This window comes from Crassostrea angulata, chromosome 2, assembly GCF_025612915.1.
Source record: "Crassostrea angulata isolate pt1a10 chromosome 2, ASM2561291v2, whole genome shotgun sequence".
NCBI classification, from domain to species: Eukaryota; Metazoa; Mollusca; class Bivalvia; order Ostreida; family Ostreidae; genus Magallana; species Magallana angulata.
The window spans coordinates 55,153,301-55,174,536 of NC_069112.1; the positions used below are offsets into that span (position 1 = coordinate 55,153,301).

General features: G+C 31.6%; 1 protein-coding gene across 1 annotated transcript in view; it reads right to left on the minus strand.

The window, feature by feature from the left end:
- Window positions 1-5,453: 5,453 nt before the first annotated feature.
- Window positions 5,454-21,236, minus strand: part of LOC128174514 (uncharacterized) — a 34,870-nt gene continuing 19,087 nt past the window's right edge. The window contains exons 10-19 of the mRNA XM_052840052.1: window positions 20,775-21,037; window positions 20,351-20,482; window positions 19,873-19,923; window positions 19,410-19,584; window positions 18,791-18,928; window positions 17,682-17,819; window positions 8,756-8,893; window positions 8,384-8,521; window positions 8,131-8,239; window positions 5,454-7,009 (exon numbers count right to left, since the gene is read on the minus strand). Of these exons, the coding sequence (XP_052696012.1) occupies window positions 6,724-7,009; window positions 8,131-8,239; window positions 8,384-8,521; window positions 8,756-8,893; window positions 17,682-17,819; window positions 18,791-18,928; window positions 19,410-19,584; window positions 19,873-19,923; window positions 20,351-20,482; window positions 20,775-21,037 (1,568 nt within the window). The 3' untranslated portion in view covers window positions 5,454-6,723. The remainder of the gene's footprint in view (window positions 7,010-8,130; window positions 8,240-8,383; window positions 8,522-8,755; window positions 8,894-17,681; window positions 17,820-18,790; window positions 18,929-19,409; window positions 19,585-19,872; window positions 19,924-20,350; window positions 20,483-20,774; window positions 21,038-21,236) is intronic.

The window sequence follows — 21,236 nt, forward strand, 5'->3', positions numbered from 1 at the left end:
TTAGGTATTTCATAAATTTATTCATTGAAAAAAAACACCTTAGGGCTACATTATCGAAAGAAGAGGTTTTCAATACCAGCATACACATGTTTAAAAAAAACCGGGTGTGGTATAGTTAGTTTGTTCATTTTTAAATAAATGAAATAAAAGGTTCATTGAAACTTTGCTTAAATTAAATCTTAATTTTTGACATTTATCATTAATTGTCTCAAGATTGCCCTACTGTAGATGATTATTTATATAAACGAAGTCATCGAACAACATCTTTTTTTGCAGGATACTTATGAACATTTATTTACTTTTTTTAGATTGTTAATGCATTTCTATATTTGTACAAAGTATGTTAACAAGTGTTTGTCATTTAAAAGACTAATTTAGAACTGTAGATTTAAGAACTCTCATAAACAGTACTTGGGTACGAGAATTATAATTGCAAAAAAGAAGACAACTTCTCTCAAACAAACAAGTGCACAACTCAAGCCAGAAAATACAATCTAAGTACTTCCTTCGTGAATTCCTGATACATTTAGTGTACTGACACTACATTAGCTCTTTTAATGAAACATTTCTTTCCATCGAGTTATGTAAGATTTTTTTTTTTTATTTACAAAGCTATCTTTTTTCCAATTTCATAAACACTAAGCTCAATGTTACTGATAGTTCAAATACATGTGAATACGTGATATTATCATTGATGACGGATTTACAACATTGACGTGTAGATTAGAACACGATGAATGATGTAAAAAATAAATGAAGAAATAAAGGTATATTTCTTCCATTTATGAAAAAACTCCGTCCTAAACCTATCTATCAATTATAACAAATAATCGTTCTTGTAAAAATAATCGCGATATAGATTAATTGTAAGATTCAGATAAAAAAGTGCATTAAAAAAACTCAGTAAAAATTAATAATGTATATGTGTATTGGCTTTATACTTATTATCATTATTCAATTATTATGGCGTTATTTTAAATCTATAGATTAAAGTGTAGTTAGATCAGCAGACTTTTATGAATTCGATCGCCAAATAATCAATTGATAGAACAAACCTGACTCGGTTCAAAAGTCTTATAATATTGTTGCAAACTTAATTCATTAGTACAAAAAAGTAAAAAAAAAATACTATTAAAGAAATTAACCTAGCAGCACCCAAAGCAAACAAGAACATACAAATTAAAGCATGAAAAATCATATCAGTAATACTTACATAACAATGTTCTTTCGAACTTCTATCATCACATCACATCCCATGCAACTGCCGTTATACGAATCCAGGAGGGATGTTGAAAAGCAGTTTGTGGTGTAATTTAAAACCTCTTGTGAGAGTTTGCAATACAATTAGAGCTGCATAAGTAATGTACTCAAAACAAAAGACACATGGGAAACAATTAATATGTCACCCGTCTGTGCAGCTGGTAGGTCTCTGATGTCTTATCAGATCTGTTGGAAAAAGTGGGATCATTAGTTAAATTGTTGTTTATTTTCTCTCTAGCCAGGGAGCGCTATGATGGGTGATTTATTGCTGAGAAACCCTGGGGGGGGGGGGGGGAGTAAAAATGATAACGAGAGAAAGAGAGGGGGAGTCGGAGAGTAGGATTTGAAGAGGACAGATAATTAAGTTCATCATAAGTGATGTATTTTGCTCTTGTAGTGTATATGTGTAAATATGTAAATAAACTGTAAATAGACCTATTGTTTTAATTTCATTGACAAGTCCGTCACGTTACACTTTATATAATCAATTCAGTTAATCTGTAGTGTTCTTCCTATATATAATCAATATAGAAAAGAGTGGGTTAAGAGGGAGGTACTAAATAATATATTTTGTATGTTATGTTCTGCAGAAGATATAAAAGACGAATTTTACCTTTAACATTGCATTTTAAATCTTATTCAAAACTATTTTAATGAAAATCATATGAATTGTAGTAAAAACGATCAATTATAATAATAAAATAAAAACACTCGTCTCAAATATTCTTTATTTAATTTTTAATATATTCGTGCCCTTTCATATTCACCAAGCTAAATTCAATTCGCATAGAAATTGATGACACACTATTCTCTGAAATTGTGATGCTAGGTATACGTACTGTCGTCTACTGAAATTTATTTATCAAATTAAATGAAGTTCACTCTTTATGTACTGAATTAATTTAATAAAATAAATTTCAGTAAACGACACTACTTATGGACTAAAACTTATGGACTAAAAACTTAAATAAAGATTAAAGTCTTCATTACTTTGTTTCAGTTTTAAGAAAAAGTTAACATTTCGATTTATTCATATTTAGTATTTTTTTTGTTAAAGGACAAATATACAGATGTTTTAAGTCTTCTTTCATATCAATATTTGTTTTCATGATCATAATTTGTAAATGGGAACTATCTCTAAAAAAAAAGTAAAACTCTCCTGACATTGAATATGAATATTAACTTAGAAATTAAACATTTTCTGATAGAAATGAGTTTTTTTTTATCCGAGAAAGGAAATCAAACGCAGTAATTGTTTGCCCGAAACTCGAAGTCGACCATTTGAAGAAATAATCTTTATTGTTTAGGGGTAAAGTTGAAAAGGGACGAAAAGGTAAATATTAATGCCAGCTTCTTTACAACATACATATTGAAAACGAATCTGCTCTTCTTTATCGCGGGTAGTAGTCTGCGAATCTGGCGGCCGTCACTATCGCTACTCTTCCGGTAAGACGTTCTAACTCTGGAAATGGCTATAGCAATGGTGATCTTATAACTCTTCCATCAGTCGTCAATTGTTTATTCATTTCTAGAAAAAAACATTGTGTAACAAGTTTTAATCCTACTATTTGAATGCTGCGAAATTTATTTTCAAATTGAAAGCACTTTGGTTATTTTAAGCCACACTCTCTATTAACCATTTCAAAATTTTTCATAACTATAGCAAAAATGTGAATGCAGTATTTATTTGGGTTCATTAATATCTACGTAAACTTTTTATGTAAATTACATGATGTCAGCAAGAGCAGTGTGCAGACTGCCCCGAAAGGTTGGAAAATGTGGAGAGGTATGCATACGTTATAACTATGACAGGCATGAAGTTGAAGTACAGTTGATGTGGAAGAAATGCAAACAACTTAATCTAAGTCTCTCTGCCGTAAAGTGTGCAAGAAACCAAAAAGTGAGTACTAAAGCTATAATTCATGATATCTAAGGTTGTATTGAAACTTGGTTGGAGAAAGAAAATATTAATAAGGGAATTTTCGGAAATAGGATGTAGTGACAAGGAATTTAAAAACGTAAATTTATTTAGATTTAGATTAAATTTATTCAATTTATTATAATATTCCTTATTTGAATGCTCCTCCTGGTCAAATGGGATTTGATTAGGCCATTTAAGTCAAGACGAAAGTACATGTAAAATTTAATTAGATTTAAAGTAATTTTTATTTAAATTTTTGTTTTGAACCGGAGACTATTAAACAAAGAGATTTGGATAAGATTAAGTTTTATATTAAAAAAGTACAACAAACACACGGGTAAATGTATATGATACTGCAACAAAAAATCATATTGACGCAAGCGTCAAATGGGCCGCAAAATATAATTGCTGTATGAATCATCATTGGTTGTTTACAGAAAAACACTCAACAAAGAAGAAAATAACAAGTTGGTTGTACTAATTTGAATGGTAGATTTTAATTTTAATTACTATATTTTCAGCAACACGTTTTGAATTTTAACATTTTACTATCATTATTACGAATAGAGTTCGTTACTGTAAGCATTTCTAACGGTAATTGTATGATTATTGCTATAGTATGAAGTAATGGAGAACACATTGATTTGAACCTTATTTTAATAAAAAGTTCAATTCATCATTATTCTCTTGGAGATCGTACATTTCAAACCAACTTGATTTTTTGTTGCATTGTATTGAATTAAAACTTAATGCATTAGTTTATATAACTTCAAGAGACCATACAATATCTATCTATCTATCTATCTATCTATCTATCTATCTATCTATCTATCTATCTATCTATCTATCTATCTATCTATCTATCTATCTTTTGTTTACAGGCATATCTCTCACTCTCTCTCTCTCTCTCTCTCTATCTATCTATTTATCTATCTGCCCATGTCAATCTATCTGGCTGTACCAAGGCGAAGACGTCACTCATAATTGTTATTATGATTAAATAAAAATAAATTGATCTCATTATAAATGCTGAATTTTTTGTTTTTATATTTTGAAGAAGAAAGATTTGTTCTTGAAGCATGCCTCAAATGTAAACTTGTCAATGTATGCTGTTAAAATTAGAGTCTTAATAATTCAGCTCTTTTAAGACTATTAGATGATAAATGTGGAATTTTTTATTAAATAAATATGTTATGAATATATGCCAATAGAAATTATCAATGTTATGAACATTACGTTTTTTTCTTCGAGACCTCTAGGTGTTTAATTGGACGCAATAACTTCTGAAATAAAAGTCAAACATAAAGAACCTTGTATATTGCTAGAATATTCAGATTGGTCAGAATAATTTCAAAATGAATAAAAATAGTATTATGATGCCGCGTGTAATACCTTTCTTATGGACTTGAAACAAATTCAAGATCTCAAAAATATGTATTAGGTATTTCAATAAGGAGTGTGTAATATTGAGAAACTGGTTAAAATGCATGTTGCTGAATAACATTGACTTTAAATTGTGTAATTTTTGCTAAACGGATTAATGATTATTTTAAGCAATATTCTGGTTAAGGATAAAGAGTTGATTAAATTAAGAACACATGAACATTTAAACACTTGTAAATTAAACATCAAATAAAACAATGATGAAAACACAGTAATGTATCAAAGTAATAGATAAATATTAAAACCAAGATAAAGTATTGTAATGAAGTAATTCATTTATGTCAATAAATATCTTCAAAGTTCTATGTCTGAAAGAAACAATATGATAATTATTGAAAAAAAAACATTTAGGTAAAGAACATTAGTTTTATCATGTAAAAAAGTATTTCAAAAGGATTTAACTTTACTATGACATTATGAAATTACTATGACTATGACAGTGAATAAAAACAACATTGCAGTGGACAAGAATGAAATCTTGAGTGTATATATGACCTTGAACATCATTGCAAATACAAACCAATAAACTTTTACATATGTGATGTTTTATCATGCTTAAAAATTATATAAACTCGAAAATAATGAAAATGAAATTGTGAAAATATCTACGATGACAAAAAACTACTTTTTGAAAATCTAAACTTCAGTAACGTGTTAATAATAAATCTATTTAAAAATACATTTCACCACATAAAACACCACTCACTCCATGCTGATAATCAAACAATTTTTCTGTGTTATATATATATATATATATATATATATATATATATATATATATATATATATATATATATATATATATATATATATATCATAATGAGGATGATCAGAAGTTATATACATTGATGTGGTTTCTATGAAAAAACGCAAAAAGAATCAAAACAGGGTGAACACATATTATAGTATGTTGAAATACGAAAACAGATACTGATTGTTATAAATTACATACATATTTAAAAGCACATGTACAAGCAATGCAATAATAACTGCTGATTACTCAGGTAAAAACCTCAACTATACATGTATGTAGCTATACCTTAAGATTGTAATACCGGTGTCTATCACAACTTACCTTCAATTCGCCCCGAACTTTAAAAAAAACCTTATTATCCCCTCGCGCAACTTGTTGCGAAGGGGATATAGCATCGCTACCGTGCGTGTGTGTGTATGTATGTATGTATGTATGTGTGTGTGTGCACTCCATTTCAATTTTCTAGTAAATTAATAAAAAACCCTCCAATAGAATTTCCTCAACCTTTGCACAAATATGCCTCATTGTTAAAAATTAAAACAAATGCAATGTCATATTAATTGGTCAAATTTTTATGCAAAAATTTTTATGATCAAATTACACCATTGTAAAAGAGGGGGGGGGGGCATACATTATGACAAAATTCGTTCAAAACTAAAAAATATTTATCATAGATTGCACACTTCTGTAAAATAACAAATAAAAAATGCATGTGCCTTTCCAAACCATTAATACTATTACAAATTATTATTTCATTAAATCAATGTCATAATCAATTTTGTATACGAGTTATCAATCAAAATTTCTGAGTAAGAGTTATCAATCTTCCGCTTCACTTTTTGAAACCAAAGTGAAAGTAAGCATTTCAAATCAACAACTTGATATTTTTTGGATTAAGATCTAGTACAGGTAAAGAAAATGTAGTTTTTGCAGTAATGGAGGGTGAGTAGAATGTGGTCGTCTCATTAACATAACTATATATTGCTAAATAATGCATCCCTACACACAATAACTCAAATCGCGAGGGGATGCTCCGCTTAGCGGTGCCCTTGTTAAAATACGTGTTACTAAGACAAAACAAGGACAACAGTTACTGTGTGAATAAAACCCACAATTTCCATTCATTTATCATGACTAAAAATAAGCAGAGAAAAAAAAAATGATATAAAAATGTTTATATATTTCTCGGATTCCAAAAACTTTGCTTTCTTACGGAGCGTGTTGTTTATACAACAAAATGAAGAACTGGCTTCTGCGCTCATTATTGTGAATGAGGAATTAGGAATATTATAATGTATTTTTTTTTTATAAATCTTAGACCCATCTGCATTGACGTACAAATTGCTTATTTCTGGAAAGGTGTATCATAGATAGACGGCTGGGTGACATCTCCTAGCGCCTGATACGCTGAGTTATCTCCCTCAACATTGACGTAACAATCAGGGTTGACGGCGGTGTGACCAAGATCACTTCTCTGTGGTTGATTGGTGACTTCGTTGAGCTCCTGGTATGCCGTGCCGTCATCAACGTTGACGTCGTGACCAGTTGCAGCTGGTGCTGTGTCTACAGGTTTATCGTCCTTCGGTTGCTTATGTTGATGGCACTTACAACATTGTTCGTGTTTGCATAATCTGGTGAAATATATATTTTTATATTCAATATAATTCATTAACAAAGCAGTGAGCTAATATGAACGGAGTTGATGATAAACATTCTAATTAAGTCCAAGGAGTTGGGTTATGAAAGAAGAGGGCATTACCGCTTTGTATAAATTTAATGTTTAAGCATTTGATTACATAACACCATAGACAATTCATATAAATGAAAGCTAGTGACACGGATCAAATAGATATCAATCTTTTTACATTAAAGGAAACACATTTATATACAGGAGATTGTGTAAGATTTCAAACATTGTACTTTTACTGGTAAAACAAAGGATTATTCAGATAATGACTGTATTCTTCACTGCTACTACTGTAAACGTACTACATTTGGCTGTGTATTCTATTTAGCGCTTTTGACGGAATGCAGCTTCCACTAAATCAATAACATCGCTTAATGCAATACATATATGTAAAAATTGTCACGCTCAAGAATACGCTAATTCAAATCTACGCCAACTTGTCAAAAAACTAATTTCCGCCAAACATCGTACACGCCAAATATAATACGTTTACAGTATTTTCCTTTCACATATTAAATACAAAAATCATCTACAAACCTGATTAAAAAAGATATTTATGACAATGTTCATATAAAAGAACAACAAAAACTATATTCAGAAGAAAGTTGACATAAGATTTGTTAAAAAAACCATCATATGGCCTGGCTTAAGAAAGAGTATGTTAAAATTTTAACCATCTTCAATGAATAATTGCTGAGTTTATACAAGGTGTAACAGAATACTACCATATGACATGCCGAAACAAAGATTGTGCTAAATTTTAAGCATTTTCGAACAATAATGGCAGAGGAAACTGCGACGAAAATTTAATATTTTTATTGGTAAATTAAATTTAAAAAAAAACCTTAGGAAAGTCTGACAAAAATAAACAGAAATCCTTAAAATAAACCTAAGACATATAAAACAGATAACTTCACCCATTAACACAGTTAGTATTTTATATAAAAAATCACTTCATGAACTTTTAGATTACTTTAACGCATTTTTGATTAATTTAGCTTTTTTCACTTTCATAAGCTTTGCATTTTATTCGATATTAATTATATGTTATTGCAATGATCTTACCTTAAGGTGAGAAAAATGATAACGATGACACAGACGGTGAGCAATGCAGACAAAATGTAAGAAATGGAGGGATGGTCAGCAGACTCTGCTGACGGTGGGAGACACAGTGCTGTAAGTAACATTTAAAATGAAAAAAAATCTATGCATATAGTTAAAAATTTGACGTCAAAATTTTAAAAAGTTCAATGTATAAATGCTTTCATGATATAAAAATTTTGTAATGTTTTGCCGATAAAGTGCAAAATAAAACTACCTTTGTCACACCTTTCTCCTTGAAATCCTACAGCGCATCCTTCTGGGCATTTTCCGGTCACGTGATGACATTGTTGTTTGTCAATGCAGTTACCACAAGTCAACGAACAAAGGAGTCCATACGTTTTGTTACTGCAAGCTATTAAGAAAAATTTCAAAAGAAACACAAATGGTCATTTATCATAAATTTACATTTATTTGAACTTTAATACATCGAGGGTGCACGTTGGCCAACATTTTCTAACACAAAAATAAATACTGATATGTACATGTAAGCATGCAAAATTGATGTATGAAAAGTACGAAAGAGATGATAGGAAGAAAATGGTGTTTAAGAACAATTAATATGTAACCAAATACAATTTAAACTTACTTTCTTTACAGTTGTCCCCCGTGTAACCAGTGTCACAGCCATTGGGACACACTCCAGTCACTGTATCACACTCCTCTCCATTCCGGCAGATTCCACAGTGCTCTTGACAATTATATCCATATGTATGACCGTCACATTCTGCGAACAATAAATATGGTCACATATTTTTTAATTGGAGGCTGAATATCTGATAAAATTTGAACATTTTTCATTTTATTTCATATCTGAAGGCTTGAATCTGTAATAATCGTCACCTTTATTTGACAAATCACTGTGCAGCACAACGCTTTTTTTATCTTAAAAGTTTGATACGTTGATTTGTTTCATTTATGAAATAGTATTAGAAAATGATGTTATTGAAATATGATATACATATTTATGCAATATAATGAAATACAATATATACTATATACAAAGTGATGATAAATTATCGTATATAAGTATACACAGACATGTACATTGTGTCTGTATTAGGACTTTACGAGAACAAAAAGGCAATATCAATCAAAATCAAAGTACTAAAAGTACTTAAACCATGCTCCTTTTCGCTCATACACAGGTTCACGTTGTAGGCACAGAATTTTCAAATACTTTATCTCTTTCAGGACTTTGTGACGTAAATATGAAAATTTCAACACTGGATTACATTTGAATGATTTGTTATTTTTTAAGGTCTTCCGTTTTCAACGGAAGACCTTGTACTGATTCTGTTGGTAATTCTTTTTATTCTTTTTTTTCTTCTAGACGTTTTTTAAAACTCAAATATCTTGCTTGTTTGTTGTCCTATAAAGTTCAAATTTTCAGAGCTTATTTGTAGTTACTATTTCTCAATATCTAATGAAAATCGTTGAAATCGACACTTCCAGTATCGAGTTATTCCCCTTTTTCCCAAAAATATAGGCATTCTTGTGCACGCAAAGGCTCTGAAACCGCTCACAGCATGTGTTACAAAGTCACAAATCTTAAAAATAGAGAGTTTGAACGTTGTCCTCCGAGTTTTGTTTTTACAATTTTCCTCCTTTAAAGTTTCAAAAAATTAATTTGAATTTGTGTTTCAAAAAATGCTGATTTTTGGGTGTGTTTTTGTTATGTAGCTCTTTAGTTTAAAATTTTCTCTAAATACATATAGAACAAAATATGTGCAAAATATCAAGGGCTTTCACCTGACACCATTGAAAAAGGGTTGGCCCCTTAAATTAGGGGTCTAGAGCCCTTAAAAGTCTTCGCTTTATAACTCAAAAATGGTTAATATTTCGCTATAGCTGTCGATAGAAAAGTTGTTCATTATTGTGTTATCAATGTCGTTACAAAATTATTTTGTACCGGTAATGCGAAATATGAGTGTAAAAAGCTTGTCTTGTTAACATGTACCTGTATTCATTTGGCAAGTAAGCGAATCGTCTTCGTGCGCATAACGTACATAAATTAACAGCTGAAAGTGTACCAGCATATACGGGATGCTTTGATTCATTTGAAAAAGTGTCTAAAAAGTATACGTGTACATGTTTTTCTTACAGCCTTTTTTTTTGGAGTCACCTCTGTTTAGGTCCTATAGTAGACAACCGTTAAGAAAAACAAAAACGAGAAAATATAAACGTTCTTTTTCTTATCTAGTGAGATACATAAACTAGATTTAAAAAAAAAATAACTTCCATGAAATAGATTTGAGTCATTTTACTGCAGGCATTTCAAATCGACCTAAATTCTTTGTTGTGTGCGTCATTACATAACCCATCTCGCCCGCGGCCGAGAAAATCGATCGCCAAGGTCGCGGATGGACTACCTAGCGGTCAGCAGTTATCTAATACACAAGAATCGCGTCTGTCATATGTGATTTTATTTAGCCGCAAACACAAGAATCGTACACAATGCCATTAAAGCTTACTATTCTTAATTTGAATTAAACGATAGGGTGTCAATAAGAAATCGTTCTGTTTAATCATAAAAGCAATGCTATTCTCGAACTGAAGCAGTGTCAGACAGAGAGATCAACTGTGGGATTAATTGGGGAAAAATGTTATATTAATTAGAGTTTAGTAATCATACTGCAAACATTGTAAATCTTCCTGGGTTCTGAGCTCTCTATGTGTGTTTTACCTTTACGTAAGTCGGCCGAGGAAATCGGTCGCGGCTGCACTACCTAGAGGGAAGCGGTTATCTAATAACAAGATATATATACAAGAAATGTTTCAATTTTATGTTCTTAAAGTTTGTTCACCTTCAATTTATTTAATTAAACATTAGAATGTGAATTGAGAAGCCCCTCTAAAAATTGATATAAGCGATATTATTCCAAATCAGAAACATCATCAGACATAAATCAATAGTGAATTTGTAATTCTAAAATGTTCTAAAAACTATACATGTACTAATAATGTTATAGATAAACAACGAAAAACCACAAAGATTAAACCTTAAAATGATGATCACCCCTAGAACATAGCCAAGGAGATCCCGCGCGAGTGGACAAGTGATCCGCGGTAGCTTCGTGTTCTTCTACATGTACTTTATCACACGTGCATGTTTATTGATATTTTGTACGATTCCAACTATTTGTTTATTCGAGATTTTGACCGGTACATGTAAGATTGACTTGTGTTTCAATTTAAGATTTTTTTATTTACCCACGAATATTTCCACTAAATACTGCTGAGAGGTTTTATAGCTATCGTAGAAAGTAGTTGACATCTTCATAAGGTTGCACATAAAATGAGAGAGAGAGAGAGAGAGAGAGAGAGAGAGAGAGAGAGAGAGAAAGCTCAAAATTGGAAGCATTATTTAGCCGAATATAGAAAATGAAACAGTCCCCAAGCGTTCAAGGCAGGATAAAAAAAAATCAAATATCAAATTAACACATGCGGTAGAGGCAATTGCAACCTCTCTGGCCTTTCCGGCAAGTTTGGAAATACAACTCGAATGTATTAACATCACCGGATGTTAGAATTTTATACAAAATGGAGTCGCTTCCCATTAAAATGAGTATCGGCAAGAAGTCTTGTATGTCGTTTCTGTGTTATATTTTAGTGTATATTGATACCTTTAATGAAGTATAGCTCACATCTCAACAGATCATAAAATGTGTTGTAATTATATCAAGTTTTATAAAAAGGGGGGTTGTCATGGACGCCTAGGTAAAACATTCGAAGTGTTTTTCCGAGCTTGCCGGAAAGGCCCGAGAAGTTGCGATTGGCTGTAGAGGCTGACACGATAAAAGAATTGTCCAGAATTGAGGGATTTAGTGATTATTTTTAGAATGTTCACATGAGTTCTTAAACAAGATTTGTTTAGATTTTATCGGTTTCATGATCACAGTGCAAGGGCTTTATTTTTTTTCAAAATGTGGCGAAGACCTATTTTTGGCTACTACTTAACATGTGTACATTTTTCTCCTCAATGTATGTCACTTTCCCACCCGTGTGTTTATTATCAAAACCGATTTGGTTTGACTTTTCCTATAGCGTCACGATCATTTCTGTCAGCTACGTCATGCATAAATTATACACGCCGCCGGTGTGAAAACTATATGATTGGTTAACTCCTATTTTTAGGCCGAGTTATCAGTATACGCTTATGCAATGCCAGAGCTGAAGGATTTCTCAGAACAGTTTATTTCCCCCCCCCCCCCAATACTATTCATTCAAAATCGACTATCCCGTATGTTTAAATTCTGTGCTAAACTCTCTCTCTCTCTCTCTCTCTCTCTCTCTCTCTCTCTCTCTCTCTCTCTCTCTGTGTAAACGGGCGTTAAACCATAGCCTCAAGCTACGGTCCAGAGTACGGCGTTATAAAAAATATAATATTTAAAAGTTGCATGTGCTAAGCGTTCATTTCATGTAAATACCGTAAATGTATAATGCACATGTATTACCTACTAACTTGCCAGTCAAAGTGATAGGTATGAATTCCTCGATTTCTACACCTTTCGATCGGCAATCGACAGTCAATAAAAGTATTGAACGATGGTGTGAAAGAACGAGACGGAAGTGGAGAGTGCAAGGAGGTTTGTACATGTGCGTCTTCATTAGGCAAGTGTCCGATTCGTTTCTCTTCTGTTGCCCTATCACTTTCGGTGTAAATATATATACTAAAATATCTACAAACCATTTACTGCAGATTTCTTTATTTTACCTGTCTCTGAACCCCCGATCACCCGCTCCATACATGAACACTGGTTTGTTTACATACATAAAAAATACAGTTCTTGATCCGCTTTCCGAGTACGGTTAAAGGTTGTTTAATAGGAGAAAGTTTGGGGCGGGTAAAGCTACAATTATTAACAGTAGTAAACTAAATGAAGAATTATTTAAATGGATTATTTGCACAAAATGTGGTATGGTATGATGTACATATTTTTAAAAAATAGTGTTATTTTTATACGCGGCAAATTGCCGTAAAGTTTTTTTGTACATGTAAGTATTGTATGCACTGTAGCTTTATATTTTCTAACCCAAAATTTATACACAGAGCACAGCTATATATGTTATGTACCGTATGTATTGTTTTATCACAAGTGTACACTTTCAAAAAATAGCCCAATTTCGACAGTCACGAGTACCCATGTGAATTTTTCATTCTCTGATATGTTGTTGTTCTGTCCGTGCATAATTTAGTCTTAGTTAACCAGCAGCCAATCAGCGGTAAGCTGAATCCACCAATAAAAAAAACTGTGGTTAAGGTGCGGGTATTGTTTATGTATGACGTAGCTGAAAAAGTTGAACGCGACGCGATCGGAAAAGGCAAACCAAATCGGTTTTAGTAATATTTGGTCAGTCTATGCTAAGTCAATCCGCTCCACGTGCGACCGAAAATCTCGTGTCGCGTCAGCGATCAGAATATTGCCCCCGGGCTGCAGATCAGCAATTGATAAATAATTGAGTAACATTTGGAAGGATGCTTTCACTGCAGCGGTCAATTGTTAAACAATAAGTGTCTAAATATTCGATGTCAATCAACCTCACATTAAAGGTGCGATATCGCAATCTGAGAATGTGGATAAAAAATTAACCTGTTGAACACGCTAAACTTCTATAGTTATGAACAGAATAAAATATATATTATCAGAGACATAAATAACTTAATAAGTTATTTATGTCTCTGGTTTTATAAGTTAACAGTTTTAAGTCAAAGATTAAATAAAATTTGTTCTCAGGATTAGAAGTAATGATATAGAGTACTGCAAGTGTCAACAGTTTCTTATTTCTTTGAAATAATTGTAGTAGTTCAATTGACTTGCAGACTATAATATAGCGACTTTTCTGCCTCCCAAAAATATTTGCATTTAATTGCGATAGATATTTGTTCTTGGGGATTTTACTTATTGTTATATGCACATTGAAAAAAAAAATCATTGAAGTTGTGTAGTATGAGGTTGTAATGCAGATTAAGTGACCTAAAACTCAGCTGAATATTTTATTTTTAATCTAGCTTGTCAAAATGGGAGATTGTTAATTTGTAGTCTGTTAACTCTGAAAAAGTCTAGAACAGAAGAAATAAAGTCTTTATAGCTTTTGCTACATCTTCTTATTTATGTGTACGCGTACATAAAGCTATTTTAGATTTTTTTTTACTGTATGAAAAAGTGTTTTTTTTCCTAACCTTAAATTTAAATATATAGAAATTCAATATCTACATGTAACATCTCAAAAGCTTTGATAGCTTACCGCTTGGAAATCATTTAGTGATGCAAATTGACAAATGCCCATGAAAAGACATTATTGGACCCCAAGGGTTTCTTATCCTTTCCGACGATGATGAGAAGAACTCAAATGTGCATACAAATCATACATTTACATGTATATTTATATGTGATATAATAGAAATAATTGAAAAATATAGGTCTTTTTTTGTGCCGCACAAAACGGGCGAAAAGGATTTTTATACTCCACGAAAATAAATTCAGGGGGGGGGGGGGTGTAAATAAAAATCACCTTGTCCGTCCGTACGTCGTGTCCGGTCTATATCTTTCTGATGGAGAAACATTGGAAGTGTTCTTACTTCATACAAATATTACTCATTACCTGACAAAGCGTCATGACCTAAACCCAAGGTCATTTGGACAAAGTAAAGGTCACTGGCAGGAAAAGTGCAAAATTTGTTTCCGGTCCACTTTGGAATTTATTACTTCACACAAAGATTGCTTATGACCTGAGGGTGTGTAATGATTTGTCCCTAAGTCATTTAAGGAAAAAACATTGGGAGTTTCTATTTCATGTAAAGATTCCTGATGACCGATGATGTGTCACGAACTTGACCCAGGGTCAGTTGCGTAAGTTCAAAGTGATATTAAACATGTGTCATATATTGTATTAATGGAAATGAGTAAAAGCTAGAGTTTGACATAAAGATTACTTGTGACCTGTAAATATACCCTGCCTTGTCTGACTCACTAAAGAAAAAGAACGATCCATTATTCTCTGATAGAGAAATACGTGAGTAATGACTTCTTTCTTAGCGGGGATATCATTTGTGAGCTTGCTAACAGTACCTTTTAGATGGTCCAGTGGGAGCAATGCCCCCCTTTCTCTCAGCCAAAATTTCCCTTAAGTTAACGCTTAGAAAATTGATTTTTGGGTCATTTCCCCCACCACCACATCCACACTTTTATTATAATTAAATTGATTATATACATGTACATAAATGATGTACTTTTTAAAGTTATCCTAAACTTGAAGTAAGTTAAACAAAGAACTTGCCTGGTATGAAAATAATACTTTGAAATTGAGTCTCGTTTTCGATTTCTTGAACTTACTATTATCATATTGATAATCCAGTATCATTAAAAACCATTTCCCTTCTCCTTACACTCGCCAGGTTCTGATAGACCTGTATCAATAACAGACTATCTCCACTTGACCTCCACATTTGCATACAATCTAAATAAACACCTTCTTAGCAATGATATGCCTTTATCTGTTTAATGAGTGGTGCAATACTCAATCTAGAGGTAACATAGAAAACAGGCATGAATTAATTTTATTTTGTCTCCATTTGAAGAGTTCCAATCAATTTTCTAAAGCTCTAATTGTTAAGAAGAAATGGTCGTGTAAAGATGACCTTTTATCAAAACAGGGTCTGTCAGGCTCTGACAAGTGTCAGGAGAAGGAGGTGTTTTAATCAGACTGATGGACAATCCTTTCGCGACACGAAGTTGCGACGGAAGACCTACTCGTTGCTTTGCAACGAGCTCGGCTCTAGTTTTCTTCTCTTTTTTTTTTTTAATCGAACAAGTTTACAATGAAATTTGCAAGACTTTTGTATCAGTCACAATTCATTTCGATGTATTGAATTGATACCGATGCACATTTATATATACCTTCATTTTGTGTAAAAAGTAAAAAAAAACAAATTTATACAGAGATAGAAAATAGATAAAATATAATGTAATATACCATTAATACAGTGAGACCCTTTCAAACCCTTTACACATCCACCAATACAGTTTCCTGTTTCAGAACTGCAACGTTTTGAATATCTGCAATTGATGCTACAAGTTTCGTTGCAGTTCATTCCGAAAGTTCCAGCTAGACAAGCTACAAAGGTCAATGATCATATCACGACATGTGTTAATCATACTTTCAATGTGTTTTAATCAAACTATGAGCATTAACTCAAAAATAAATCGTTATTTACCGAAAGTAACGATCTTCAATAACACATACTATTACAGAAACGGATAATACACGATGTGAGACTTTTTCAAAATAAATCAATATTTTTTCAATATGACATTGATATTACATTGCTATTAGATTTTTAAATATGCTTCCTTCTGCAATTACCTTACCTTGATATTTTGGAAATGTTATTGATATCATAACAGACTTTTATTCTACATTTTGAAATTTATAATATGTTGTTTATTGCAAAACAATATAGATTGATATAGCGCAAAACAATAGTTAAAACGACGATGAATTGTAAATCAAAGTTTTGTACCTTCAGTGCAAGTCTTTCCAATGTACCCTGGGTCACATCCAGTTACACATGTTCCGTATAGATGATGACATTGTTGGTGATTAAGACAGTGTCCACATGGTGTGCTACAGTTCACTCCGTAAAGCCCATCATCACATTCTATGAATAAAAATGTTAATGCAGTTAAAAAATGAATTTAGTATTTTTCGTTTTTTGCTTTTTTTTTAAAATTTCTTTTATTTTGCATGAGGTATTAAAGAGTTCTACGGCAAAAAGAGACGATAAAACTTAGTACTGTTTGTCCTTTACGTAGAAATAAAATGAACATCCTGAAGGTCTTATGTAAGTATATATTATGCCTTCAAATTTAACATTTGAAACCAGTTGTATAACAATATCTTGTCCTGTATTATTTATTTCTGACTTGAAATAAAATAAAAACCCCGAAAGCTCTGAATAACTCCGCATGAAATAAGTCGCAAGACTCCTCTGTCATAATACGCAAGTTCACTTTAAGAAAATGCATAAAAGTTAATACGGCATACTAGGAATTAATCCCCTTGTATTATTTTCGCCCCTTATGCTCTCAGTAGAATAATTAAGACTGAACGAATTAAAAACAATTTTTGAATAACTGCGTTAATATAAAGGATAGTAAAGAATTCAAGACTGTGCGAAACCATTTGTAAGAGTAGAAGGACAAAAATAATACAGAACGAAAATAATCCTGTTAAAATGTTAATATGGATTGTTTTATCTTTTCACATATTAACAAAGAAAAAAATAACTAGTTGACACTGTTCTCTAACAATTATAGATCTCTCAACCAAAGTTGTTTTATGTTTTGTCTTTAGAACATTACTGTTTTCATAGAATCGATGAAATGTTTTCCCTGTGTCACTTAATGAAAAATAAGGTCAAAAGATTTAGTATAATGTTTTTTTAATTGACCTTGAGCTTTAATCTTTATGTCATTTTGATTGGCCAATACTACGTATGTTTATCTAAATACCTGTATCACATTTGGGGCCTTGATACCCCTTATCACACCCATTAGTGCAAGTTCCATCAATATGATAACACTTCTCATTGTTTTCACAGTTTCCACAAGTAAAACTGCAATTTTCACCGAACTTATAGTCATCGCATTCTAAAATATATATGAACAATATTGTAAATTGTAAATTTTCCTTTAAAACAATTTATTCTGTTGTAAAACTTTAAAATCCCATTCGTAGACTTAAAGGTCGTCTTTATTTCACGAACCAATTAGAATCGACACTGTAAAACACTCTGCCACGAAAATCCATAAATGATAGCGATGCTATTATTAAGAATACTTTTAATGATATTTCACTCTATTTTGCACAACCATTTCTATGAAAGTCAAATTACAATCCTGGACCAAGATTTAAAAATAAATTTTGATTCAATATTATTAAATATCTTTAAGATATATTGAAGAAGAAAAGCAATATTATTTATACTTTACAAAGCATGTTTTGCTACATGACGTAATTTCTTAACTTAGCTATATTTACAATAGATAGTTTGATTAACAATTGATAGAAAGTATAATGTTCATGAACGTTCGTATTTTTATGAAAACAGCACACAGATGAATTGGTTATCCCAACATCGTGCGTCGGAATAGTTAACACTTACTTTTTTTCATGTAATAAGAATCTGCCAGTTTTTATTAGTTTTCATTCGAAAACCTTTAAAACGGAATTTGTAGGCTAAACTTTAATCAAAATTCGTTAACGGTGAATATATATATATATTGGTTCCTGTGCTAAATTTTCTTAAATTGATAACGTTAACAGTCTGTTAAGTGCGTCATATATATTTTTAACTTCAGTGCCTGATCTTTATTTATAGTCACTAATTCTCTGAGTAAAAACTATTACCCTCAATTTTGAAATTTATCCTAAAAAAATTATCGCCTAAAAGTACATGTTGAAAACATTTTTGAACTTTTTCTCATTTTGGTTTTTCACAGTGTGTTGTACAAAGTGTTCTATAGTTATTCAAATTTATAACACAAACACTTGCTCTACTATATTCCAAAGTTATACATGTAAACCATAATGACTTAATAATAAAAGAAAGTAACTCTACCTTCCGTGCAGTTGTCTCCCATATACCCTGGGTCACATCGCTTCCCACATGTTCCGAATATATGATGACATTGTTGGTTATTAAGACAGTGTCCACAAGGTGTGCTACAGTTCGCTCCAAAAAGCCCACCATCGCATTCTATAAAAAATATTAACTCCAATTAAAAGTGTATAAAATTATTCACTGATATATAATCTCAAGATACTAAGGTTTTAAATAATATTTTCTGAATGTTATACAACTTAGACAGTGTTAAACGACCGACGTTCAGCTTTAAATCCAAGGAACTAAATAAAAGTACCCTAATTATAATGTTTTTTTCTTCCAAATCAGATTGTGTGTAAAGCAGAAGGGCAACACGTTTAATAAAGAGCAAAGAAATGGTTGAATGATACATTGCAAATAATTCAGATATCAATTTATTATCTTATGTATATTAAAAATTTCTCTTGCCGTTCTTGGTTTAGTAAGATAAACTGACTTAAATATTTCAAGTCTATCAGTTTATATGCTTTTGATTCTAAATGAGCTCAAAATGATAATAACAATGTATTAATCTATATATGTGCGTTTTAGACATAAAACATGATTGCGTAGTACCAAATCTTGAATATCTTACGCTTGAATATTCGTATAACCTGATGAATTATCACGATACATACTTTCTGTACAATGTGTCCCTTTCCATCCCGGATGACACCCAAGATCACAAAGTCCAGATTTTTTATTACAGCTGTGACAGTTAGCAGAACATTCCCGAGCACAGTTTTCACCAAAGTATCCTTCCTGGCACTCTACACAAAATGAATAAAACCAGTGCACGCTAATTTAAGAAATAAAAATTTTGGCTTGAGTTAACAATAAAAAAGAGTGAATGCATGATATAAAGAGGGGGTTTTAAAAACATTGACAACTTCATTGAGAAAATTGTCATTGTCAAAAAGGCCAATTAAAAATATACAGACAGAACAGAGTGTTTAGGTTAATCAACTCACCTTGGTCACACGTTTGACCTTCATACCCCACTTCACACCCCTGTGAGCAAGTCCCATGCACGTAGTCACATTGCGTTATGTTTATACAATGTCCGCATTGTCTTTGGCATCCGTCTCCATACCATCCTGTATCACATTCTGTGATGAAAGAACGAATGAGAGCACAAACATAAAATTACAGTTATATGCATTTGAAACAAAATTTATAACAAAAGTTCTTTAGAACGAAATTATGACATTTTTTTTATAATTGATAATAATTGAGATAAACATGAAAATAAATTTATATTTCAGAAAAACAGGGATAACAATTAATATTAAACATTATATATACCATGACATATAATAAATAATAAATTAGTTAATCATAAAAATAAATTACGGTTCTCATTATTTACATCTTGATCTATATCATAAGTTAATGACAATATTAGAAACAAGTTAATGACAATATTAGAAACAAGTTAAATTTGAAAAATAATGACTATAAAAATGAATTATTTATCATAAATGATTAAAGAGTAGAAAACTACAGTATTTTTTTTTGAGTGTCGCTATATCATACCCAATTCACACTGGTGTCCCTTGTATCCAGGTTTACATCCCTGACAGGTGCCCGTCTCGATGTGACAGTATCGACAGTTGTCAGGACAGGGGAGGTCACAGTCAGTACCATAGTATCCGGGTCTGGGACAACCTAGGTATAATAAAAAACGACATTTTTACTATGCCATGTCATTATAAACATTGTGATACATTGATACATTGTACTAGTTTTCCAGTTAATCAAATGCAAACTTAATGAAGGTTGTAAATTGATCAGTTTGATCAAATTTGTCAATGAAAGAGATAAGATTACTGAAATGTTTACGTACCTATTGATAACAATCCATACAAAATTTATAAATTGTGTTTTGAAGTTTATTTAATCTTTATTGTTAATTAAAAATGCAAATTAAACATTCTACAACGAAACTATAAACATAAACATGTTTACCATAGACTTCCACTTCACAGAGTTCGTTATAGGCGTAGTCAGAATAACCACTAGGATAGGTAACTCCTGGTAGTCTCTCGTTGTAGTAAATGACATATTGACCATGAACAAAGCAGATGGTGTTAAAGACAGCTGGTATCGTGCTTTTAGTGAAGTTTTTGTCTTTGTAGCAAAGTTTTCCATCTGACTTGTCTGTTGTGTTAGATACATATAGAGAGAATCCCAGAGATCTCGCTGTATGCCCGTTTGATTGACCTTTAATAAAAATATGCTTTATGCTCACATAACATACCACAATGAATAAACAGAAAAAAAATAAAGCAAGATAAAGAACTATCCACTCGTTTCAAAACTACTTTCTAGCGAACTAGATCAAAACAATCTGAGTAAAAAAAAAATCCGTTTTAGGTTGTATGGGACAGCTGTCGATATTAATGTGGATTAAAGTACATTA